The 11,434-nt window shown below is 38.4% G+C and overlaps 1 protein-coding gene across 1 annotated transcript; it reads right to left on the bottom strand.

Annotated features, from left to right (window-relative positions):
* Positions 1-391: 391 nt before the first annotated feature.
* Positions 392-11,032, bottom strand: LOC105037786 (beta-galactosidase 6). Its single transcript, XM_073255242.1, is given in 19 exon segments — positions 392-607; positions 2,181-2,202; positions 2,204-2,286; positions 2,718-2,800; positions 2,803-2,824; positions 3,091-3,195; positions 3,351-3,486; positions 3,590-3,807; positions 6,793-6,957; positions 7,528-7,646; positions 8,328-8,415; positions 8,556-8,661; positions 8,887-8,975; positions 9,095-9,238; positions 9,335-9,427; positions 9,527-9,593; positions 9,688-9,800; positions 10,207-10,302; positions 10,396-11,032. Coding segments are annotated over 19 exon segments (2,130 nt in total). The 5' UTR covers positions 10,561-11,032.
* Between the last annotated feature and the right edge of the window lie 402 nt (positions 11,033-11,434).

Raw genomic sequence — 11,434 nt, 5'->3', positions numbered from 1 at the left:
ACTGCTGCAATTGCCCTGGTTATAACTTCCACATGAGCCATGTGGAGTCCCAAAACTCGCAAACTTGATCGAAGATATGACCTGATTGGCATTTGGGCATTCCAAGTGGACTACTGGTCCCAATTTCCCTACCTTCCGTTGTGAAGAGATCCAGTCATCTATGGGTGATGGATGTGATTCTGATACATGCGCACATAAGCTTCCAGTCTGCCTTGTAGCAAATGATATTTTAGTTGGATCTCCACCCACCTCCTCAAAAAGAACTAGAGTATTACCGTCTGGTTGGATAAATGAACGAGGAACGTGATACCTGTTTGCATGAGCACAATATTTCAAATGATCTGAAAGTTTCTTAGAAGCAGCAATTTCTGAAACCAAGAGAATGCAATTCTTACATATGCTGAGATGGCTTTCCACAATTCTTGAGACATTTGTCTGAACTGTAAGACCCTTTATAGTTGCATGATGTGGTACAGCCATTCGGTGAAGAGATATATGTTGGCCAATAGCGCCCAATGCTCTGTCCGTTCACCCATGCCTCACCCTTCCCCATTCCAGTGAAGTCTATTCCGATAGGATCATTGCCCTCAGGAGCATCAAAGTTTGTCTGTATTAAAAAATGTAACAAGCAGTTAGAGGTAGAGTCGAAACCATAACACCAGATATCATGTGACTTAAGAACAATAGCAAACATCATGAACTGCATGTCAACTAGAGAAAATGGCAAATCACATTTTTTTTTTGATATGAATAACTATGAACCTAGACAGGAAAAAAGCAATAAATTTGATTTCTGCAACTAATTTTATGAAAGAGGGAGGTTATGGCTCCATGCAAAATTAAGAGCCATGGCACAATTATGCTAGATAACCGATCATTATACTTTTATTTTCTTTCTTCCATTTTATTTGTCATAAATGATGAATATTTTATTAAAAGTGAATACCACAGTAACAGAGAGAGACAATCAGATTATCAAAAGACTGAAAAGAGGTGGGAAAATTACTGGAGCAGATGCAAATAACAACAGTGTCAGCTGCAATATTTGAATCTCCAGATCTGATAGAAAAAACTAGGATTCCTTGGTTTCGTTACATCTCAAATCTGCATGGGGATCTCAATCTCAGAAGTGGGTATCATACTATTTTTGTTTTTTAGATAAAAATTAGGTGGAGTTCATACACGGGTCAAGCATCAAGGTTTTCCTTTATAAGGTTGTAAAGATATTTCTAATATTTACAGAGACAAGCTTGACTATTTTACCTTATCCCCCCCCCCAAATTTTAGAGTCTCTTCCCACTTCTTTAGATCCTTTTCTATGTTAAGCAATAATCTGCTTTTCTCTACCAAATCTAAAATCTTGATCTTTTCACAAAAACAGAAACCAAGTATGGCAGAACGATTTTATTTTCACAAAGGATTTCTGAAAATAAAACTTCTTAATTAACAAGATATTGTCAAATTTGGTAATCTATTGGTCAGTTGGAATTTTTAAGGGCTTTGGCAATAGCTCATAAAACTAACTGCCCCCGAAAAGACATTACAGATGCCTGACATAATTTTATAGATGTTGCTGGTGATGACATAAACTTTCCAGCAAAAACCTCCAACTTACTCATGAAGATGCAACAGAAATGCTACGGTTGTATGGATCAACAAGTTATGGCTCATAAGAGCCATGATACAAGATAAAAGTACATGATTAAGTGGATGGAATTTTTTCTTAGTACAAGATTAAGTATATGGGGATTATTGTGTTGTACATATCAAGAAAATTCAAATATCAGATAGTCTGGCCATCCATGGATACAAACAAAGTAGTTGTTGGCTAAACAACTATAAGTCAAAACAGATGTTCTCAAATTTGTGATACAGAACTAATATCAGTTTATTTAGTGCTAAGCATGAATGTCAAGAGGTATACATTATATATATATATATATATATATATATATATATATATATATAATTATATAATATATATATATATATATATATATATATATATATATATATATATATATATAATCTTGTAGGAGTTGGAGAAGACAAAGTGATGGAAAATCGATTGGGTACAGATGTATAACAAAGATGAGGGAACTTGAATAATTTTTTTGATCCATAAAAACCTTCTGTAACAAAGAAGTTGAGACAAAGCACCAGCAAAAGAAAGAACTGACCTTGTACCATATAATGGTTGACCCTTTGGCAAGGTAGGCTGTGAACCCATTGCGATGAATCCTTAGAGTTATCATACAAAGCCAACTCTTCCCCTTTAAGTCCAATCTGAACCAGCAAAATCCAAGATTCAGCTCTGTAAAGATCTCTTAGTTCAAAATGGAAGCATGTGTTGGCTTTCCTTAAATTTATTAACCTTGGGAATAGCAATATCCATGATATGGAACAAAATAATGTGGCAAACAACAGAAAATCTCAATTCATTGTCTATAATATAGATTCAAGATGAGGGACAAAAACACTGAGGTTGCAGATTCAGCCACAAATGACTGGCCAGTATTCAGGTTACAAGGTTATAGGTTAGTCGAATAAAAAAATCTGCTGCAACAAGGATAAGATCTATCCAACCAAGCAACAGCAGTTAATGTCGAACTTTGAAGAGGTCTATGGTCACATTGCAGATTTCTATTATCTGCTCATGAGAAACTAACTTAATAGGACTTTTCAAACGTGTCATGCAATCACAAGACTAGAAATACCTGATATGTCCATTCATCTGAAGATAGATCTTTTGTGCCATCTTGGCCCTTCAGCTTCACAGGACCAGTAATTCCAGCACCCCATAATCGAAAAATGCACCATAGTTCTGGGAAAAACAAATCAAGAAGAGAAGGAATAAAATAAGCCCACAAACACTATGAATATAAATATATTGAAAACATGTTGTAGACAAAGACTGAAAGTTTTAACACTAGAGATAACAGATTATGAATACAACATTAGATGCAGCACATTAACAGAGACAGCATCTAGTGTCACTAGTTTAGGCCACAGTTCTTTAGAATGATCTTATCAACCCATGTCAGCAACAGCAAAATTGAAAATTAATGACACATCTTGGCTTTGGATTACCTGTAGGCCAACAGTTGCACTCAAAAGATCAATCGTATTCTTTCCTTGTACAAGTGTAACAGGCTTCTCCAATGTGACCTTTGCATTGCCACTATGCCCATCCCACTGCCTGTAAAAAGACCAAAATAAATAAATATATAATAAGCACTCACAGGATTTGAGCATTAGTTCCATTTTTCATGATTATATTCCTCATAAAACCAAACGGGAAAAGCAAGTTCACTATATGATAAACTGTTATTTTGCCTAATCTAGCTTACATTTAGGATACATTGACATATGTCACCTGATAGTTTCCCATTGACAAATGCATGAACGACATGGCCAAGTGATTCCACATGCAGATTAGATTGAGTACCATTAAAAAGGAACTGTTCATCACCCTTAATCTCAATGCTGCAAAAACAATAAAGAAACCATAAACAAAAAACTGAGGGCATCACCTGCATAACCACATAATGAGACACCAGATACTGTATTAGATAAATATTCTCCACACCTTATTGAGTACCACAGATAATCACTAACATCAGCAGTAGTATTTATCTGCTCCAGTAATCCACTTTTTGTGAAAGCATCACTCTTTGAGATACCAACAGGTTCAATGGCAAAACTCCAGTCTGATTGAGATGCTTTCGAGGAATCAATGGGTTGATCTGAATCTTGACTATTGGAGGTTAGATATCTCATCTCCAAATGAGTAGCTTGAGAGCTAATCTGTCGAGAAATAATATTGCATCAGATCAACGGATCCAAAGAGCTTCTTCTGACAGAAGAAATGCAGTCTATCTATATATCATTTGACATCCTGGTCATGAGCAACAAAATATAGCCAAAATATAAAGAAAGGGAGACACACTCAGAGAAAAGCCAATAAAAGACATGTTGCAATGGAGAAAGTGTACAGTCATTGCTGCTGCTGGTGTATACAACAATAGGTATAAGTACAGACGACCCAAAAATGGCAACATATGGGAAAACTATATATGTATGCAGCTATAAACAGAAATTAAGGCAGCAAACAGGTAGATTAACTGCCACCAAAATGAACGAAATCTCGATCTTACTATGACTTTTCCAGATTACAGTGTAGGTCCAGCTCATACCAAATTGGAGCCAAACTGACCTGCATCATCAATTCAAAGACTGCTGCCTGGACCCTTTTTTTCCTCTCTTTCATAGCATATTAAACAGAAAATTTTGTGAAGTATCTGGGATGTTAATAAACAAAAACCAATGAAACAAGATGCAGAGAAAAGTAAGCAAAACAAATACCAATTCCCAGCCACATCCAACAAGAAAGATCCACAGATCCCAGACTACTCTAGCAAATTATCCCTAATATTATCTCTCCTTAAAACTGTCCACAAGCTTATCAAGAACAAAAAACTATTCAGAAATTAGATCAGGCTTTCAAGAGATGTATTGCATTTTTTTTTTAAATCTTCATCAAGGTGGTTAGAGGGTTGAAGGACCAGATTGTTCAGGGAAATTATGACCGAAAAGGAGCTCTATCTAATGATGATCCATTAAAAGGCTAGTTAGACTAATTTCAAGTTTGTGGAGTGGTCCCAAATGGGCACTAGGAAATGGGGAAAAGGTAATGTTAACTAACAATCAGCAGAGGGCAAACCAATGGTAATCCAAAGGGTGGAGAAAGAGCTGAGATTTAATACTTCTGTACCCAAGAAATGAATCGCAATCTGCTGAAATTTTCAAGAAAATTAGATATTAAAAATACGATATTGATCCGATACGGGAGAAGGAAGATTTTCTTCAATTTGCTCAACTTAAATCTCTCAAAAGAAAATTGGAAGATAGAAAAATTGTAAAAGTAGGATTTAAGTCCCTTTTCTTTCATTGATCCTCCACCACTCATAAACTAAGGTACATAACCCTTATTTATGATAGTAAAGTTTGTCCTTGTACAATTTGGGTTAGATTCTTTTTCTTATCTTCTAGAAGGACTCCATCCTCGAACAATTTGGATTGGATTCCCCTCCCTAATTCAAACAGGAATAACTCTCAAAAAAAATTATGAAAAAAATACTAAAATTTTACAGAATATAGATTCAACTTCTACATCAACTTTGTCTTCTATTGCTTCACCCAATTTTTCACTGATTAGAAGATAACTTCAATCAAAATCTTCCTGAAAAGAAAAGTTTTGGTTTGACCAACCTATTTCGAGATCCAAAACTGGAATTTTGGCCCGATTCAACCTCCCAAGGGGATAACCAAAGTTGTAGATCTCAAATAGATACCTAGTTTCAAAAAAGATCATTTCAATTGGACAACAAATGATCAAATTATGGTTTTATGAAGTTTGACACACGATTCAGCTTCCTCATATGGTAGATCTTGCTCCTAGATCTATCAGTGCTTACTCGTAGTAGCCAAAATGGTCCACATCAAGTCCAAGGATCCTTCTAGATCTAACATGATTGTCTATTTCAGCACTTAAGGATGAACATGAGGCATGTTATACATGATAGACAAACGGAGAGTACATGCCTGTACATATATCAGTCAGCTATTTAGATTAGACATTTATGGAGTTATAGGAAGGTATCAAGGAAGACTAGCCAAAATTAGGATATTGCTATGGAAGCTTTTGCAAAACAAAATGCCAATTGCAACATTATGGAAGAGATCTCCATTTTCAGATAGAAGTTATATTGGGTTCAGAATATCTGATGCAGATGCTTGATTCTTCACATATTCCAGGACGATGCATCAATATGAAAAGGTTTGAATAGCACACTATGAGAATTAGGTGAAGATGCTGAACATATTATATGGAGAGCAGCCAATATAAAATGTTGGCTTCCAGGAAAAAAAGGTAGACATGGACCTTTGCATGAAGTGGTTTAGTAAATAAGATAAGTAAAATGCCAGAAGGCTGTTACTTTAGCATTGTCTATTGAATTAAAGGCTAGCAAGGAATCATGCTGTATTTCAGGGGAGCATGCAAGAGAGTAGAAATTTGTTTGAATAATCACCATAAATACAAGATAACTGTCACAAAATGAAAGACCTTGAGGAAATGCATTGGTCAGACAGGAGAAGATAAATTTTGGTTCTTGTTTTGGAAATGACAGAGACCGTGTGGTTGTGGTCTTTATTTACAAAGATAAATGGGTAGACCCTGTTAGGCAGCTGCCGAGCCAATTTTGGAAGACATGCTGACGTTAGAGTTGTATGGAATCGGGATTGATCTGGACTGGGCTAATAAAATAGACTCAACATTTTTAGGTAGAATCTGATGCTACTGCTGTAGTTGGTTTTCAAATGGCAGGTTTTAAAGGCCCCTCTTACCACCCCTTCTCAAAAAGATACAGGTAGGTACATTGCTGGAAAATTTTGGCATTGAATGAGTTGTTCATATCCACGGGGAAGCAAATGGGACAGCATTTTCATTAGTAAATCTGGCTAAAGAGAAGAAAAGGAGTAATAGGGGAGCAATGAGTTCCTCTAAAACATAGATTTACTTTGAGAAGTCACTGGAATTTGTAGGTTTAATTAGACTGTTTGTTGACTTAAAGAGAAAAAGCAAGCAAGAAACAACATTTATCATTTCACCAAAGTCTATCCAAATGTAAGTTTTTAATGATATGCACTGTAAATGAATTGTACATCTAGAAAATCTTTTTATGTTGGCTAAGAGAATAACAGATTCTTCTTAAGTTGTTGAAGACACACCTGAGCAGTATTAAAGACAACATTCCGACAATCAGGCAGGATGCTCACTGACCATGCAGGTAAATGATATGACTTGCCATTAAAAGTAACAGTTGCATCAGACTGGGTGCCAATGTTGGCAAGAAATGCCGCACAGACCCCTGACCCTCCCTTGTACACATGGGCCTGGAGCAGAAAAAATCAGACATGATCATCCAAAAAAAAAAAAAAAAACTTGCAAATGAAATAAAGAACTAATAACTGAAACACGACACTATCATTGCACAAACCCAACAAGCACTTGAGTAGCACACTAGCACCAGTTAGTACTGCTATGGTTAATTCAGTATATTTTAACATGGACAATTTGAATACTAGTTTCCTAACTGCCAACACACAAATAGCATTTATATGTTTAGTGTTATCTTCATTTTCTATAATGCATGAATATGATTTCCAGCTGTCTGTCATCAAGATTGGTATCATACCATATCGGTAGGTACCATACCGTACTCGAACCGAATCGATATACAATATCGTACTGTACCAACACTCGGTACACTTCGCTATCTTGTAACATAACGTATGCCAACACTGTGATAAGATGATACTAGTACAGGATTCAGCACTGAGACGGTGAACTTTGGTCAAGAGATATATTTTTATTAATAGATATAGAATAGAAAAGGCATGCAGTATTCATCTTCAACATAAAGACATAATTACATGTCACAAATATTAGAAAGGTACACTGACCTCCAAATTTGGACCAAGAGAAGTGTATGTTGGATCTGTTGCTATCAATGCTGCTTCGCAGAGCTTTATTGCTTTGTGTAGATCTCTTAGGTGACCCCATTTAGGTTGCCTAATAATTCCTGTTATGTATGTGAAAAAAATACAATGAGAGCTTTCCCACAAAAACTGAAGATGTTTTAATTTAGTTTCCATATATCAAAAAGCATGTGATATTTACAAAATATAAAACTAAAGTTTATTTCTGTATATTTAAACTGCAAAAAGCTAAAACGATCGGTAGGAAGTTTATTGATGCATATTTTTAAATAATTTAACAAAATCAATGATATTTTCCTAACTTTTTATTTTTAATCTACCAACAAAGGGGACACTACTTATAAATCTCTGGTGTTATCCATAATCAGCAGTCTAGTCCCAATTATCCGGAGTCAACTTTTTGAATCCTCCTCAACCATTTAAACATAGAGCACCACATCCTCGATCACTTCCAAGAAATTTATATCCCCTCTGCGTATCATCTACATTTCCTTTCCCCAACCAGTCTTTCTCGACACTTGAACACAAGAATAAGTTGTTGCCCTCAACATGACATCCCTAAAATCTCCATTTAATAAGCTCATACCATCGCAGCGGCCCTAATTAAATCCTCTCCATCAGGTCAATCTCAATCGGTGTAAATTTGTTTGCAATCATGCCAGTTCATTTTGTGCGAGATATTAACAATAAAAGTCCGTCGGATGAAAGCAAGTCACTGAAAATTGAATTTCTTATAGAACAAGGAGGTTATAGCTCAAGCTTACCGTACTCATCGATTGGAGCATCATAGTCATAGCTTGTGGCAATAAATGGCCCCCCAGAGGTGCGTCCAAAGTTTGTTCCACCATGATACTGGTAAAAACATATTGAAAAAAATCCGTGATTTTATGATCTAGCTGAGGAGATCATAGAAAGGCAAGGAGAAAAGATATCACCATAATAACCAGCAGGCATCAACACACGTGCCTGAAAATTCGAGTCCAAATAATTACCATGTAGTAGTTTTGGAAGGTACCACCACGTTGGAAAAAACGGGCAACGGCAAATGCAAGGTCCTCAACCGGTCGATATGGCGCTCTACCACCAAAAGAAAGGAACCTAACAAGTAAAATATTCAGCCGGGTGAGAAGGGGAGGAGAGCAAAATAAAAAAATACGAGAAGCTTAGCAGACATATTCATGATATGCCTAAAGAGAAGAATAGCAGGAATTAGAAGAAGTTGTTAGAAAGGCCTCTCGCACATGCGCCACAGGACTCAGCACCAGCATATGATGGAGAAAGCTGGGTAGAGGCTAGAGAGTGAAACGGATCGAAAAGCCTTACCATCCGCTCCAGGCCTCCGTCCAAATCTTAGGCTTCTTGTCCGAGTTCGGAGTGAATGAATCACAGTAAAACCCATTGCAGGTGTTGATCTGCAAAACAGAATTTGATATGTCAATGATGATCAGCAAACAGCCATTGAATATTTATATATCACAGAAAAAGAGTGGCGTAGGGAGAGTTGTGTTGAAGACCAGCATGGTTCACTTACTATAGGGTCAGGGGCATCGGATTGCTGGCACATCACCCAGGGCACGCCCGTGTCTAGAGAGGTAGCCATGGATGCGGACCAATTGATGTAAGACTTGGCTGCCGAACCATAGGCAGCGTCGATATTCCCATACTCGTTCTCGATCTGCCACCACCCCCCCAAAAAAAATAAAAAAATTAATAACAATAATTCATCCTATACGTATCAAGGCCTCACAAGAGAGCTACGGTGGGAGGGTACCTGAGATAAGATGATGGGTCCACCTTGGGATGCATACAGCTTCTCCTGCTTCATCATGTCGACGATCTTCGCCGTGAAACGCTGCATCTCCGTCTGGTAGACACAAGGGGAACAAATATTAAACATAAACTAACAATCAGAACCGAAGGCATCGAGGTTCGGAAGGGGTGGTGTGTATGACTATGAATTAACCTTGAAGGGCTCGTTGTCGGTCCTGAATTTGATTCCGGGGATGAAATGCAACCAGAGCGGGAATCCCCTGGCATCAGAATTCCAAAGCCATTGCTGTCAAATCACCAAAATTACCAGAAAGAGGCAGAGAAAATTAACGAAGTGGAGGGATCCGTGCTCACCCGTAATTCCACTCCGCACAGACGTAAGGCCCAATCCGGAGATGAACGTAAAGGCCGGCCTCCGCGACCGTCTTCACAAACCTCACCAGGTCCTTCCTCCCTTCGAAGTCATACTATTTTAACAAGCAAACGAAGAATCTTGTTTTATAGAGAAGTTGAAAATCCAAAAAAAAAAAAAAAAGACAAGGAAGAGCCACAAAGGTATCCGCATGAGACTGAATGGAAGGCAAAGATGAAATTGCGAAACCATTTTTTATAAAGAAAAAAGAAAGAAAGAAAGAAAGAAAAAAAAAAGACCCCAAATGATAGAGCAGATTCAAGAACTCCATTGCATAACATCAGTACCAGAAGGATGATTTTTTTTCCTAAAAAAAAAAAGGAAAATTAAGAACTCCTCCTAAATTATACAATCTTTTTTAAAAAGGAAAAACTCCGAGGAAAAGATCGATTAAAGAATTGGAATCGAGAAGGCCATCGACGAGGAGGGAATGGAAAAAGAGAACGGGTAAAAATGTTTGCCTGGCTCTGGACGGGTTCGTGGAGGTTCCAGAAGACGTAGGTCTCGATGACGTCCAGCCCGCCGTTCTTGGCATTGTCGATCAGACCCGCCCACATCTGCATTAATTCCAACGATTCCAGCATCACCTCGGCACCTCTTCAGTACTGACTAACAATGATTCAAGAAAGCTGCAAGAAAGCAAAGCTCACCTCGGGGGTGCTGCGGGGGTAATGGATGGAGCCGGAGATGAGCACCCGGCGAGCCCCATTGATCACCAGCGCCCGGTGGTCGTACGTCACATCAGCCGCCGAGCACAATGGAAGGAGAAGAACAAGGAAAAGGAAAAGCTTCCGCCAAGCTGCTGCCCTTACCATTGATGTCTATGAGTGCGAGCGCGTGCGTCTTGGAAAAGAAAAGAGAAAAGCAAAAGAAACAAGGAAGGAATGTCACGAGAGAGAGAGAGAGAGAGAGAGAGAGTTTCTTTCACTATAGTTTGTTTGTTTATATGATAGAAGGATGGGGGATTAATCGCTTCTTTAATGTGCGTTCGAGCAGCGGTTGCTTGTGGGGGGAAGCAAGAGAGAGAGTAAAAGATTCCCGTGACTTGGTGTGGTGGCATCAATTATTTATCCTCACGTTTCACTACTCGTCAATCCATCTGCCCTGCTCATTCCGTCTTTGTTCTTTCATGTGAATTTTTTCAGCATTGCTTTCTTTGATTTCTTGTCTTCGGATGCTGGGCTGAGGCGGAGAAAGGAACAAGTACGAAGAAAGGAAAAGATAAGGAGGGGATTTAGTTCTGTGATTTGGTGGCATCAAGAAGTCACACTCGGTGGTGTTCTGCTTCGGATGCTGGGCTGAGGAGGACAAAGGAACACGTACGAAGAAAGGAAAAAATAAGGAGGGGATTTATTTCTGTGATTTTGGTGGCATCAAGAGGTCACACTCGGTGTCTGCCTGCCAGCAGAACGCCACCGACGGAACGTATCTGGCAGCAGAGGAAAAGAGTAAAGAGATTAGGCGGCGTGTCGTATCTGACACCGGTACCCCCTACTAGTCATAGCAATAGATCAGACGCGAGAAAACAGAAGAAAGGAGTTTCTACGCATAAACTTTATGTGCGGGCGGAGCGGGTGGGATGAGTTGAATCGGTGAAATACAAGGGGTCGCGGTCCAATTCCACCACCTTGTGCATGCAATACTGAGGCGATGGGTTGAGCGTAATCGGATCTTTGGATACCGCATGTA

The sequence above is a fragment of the Elaeis guineensis genome, chromosome 4 (assembly GCF_000442705.2).
Source record: "Elaeis guineensis isolate ETL-2024a chromosome 4, EG11, whole genome shotgun sequence".
In the NCBI taxonomy this organism is placed as follows: domain Eukaryota; kingdom Viridiplantae; phylum Streptophyta; class Magnoliopsida; order Arecales; family Arecaceae; genus Elaeis; species Elaeis guineensis.
Note: the sequence above shows the minus strand (reverse complement) of the source record. Positions and strands in the feature narration are given on the sequence as shown.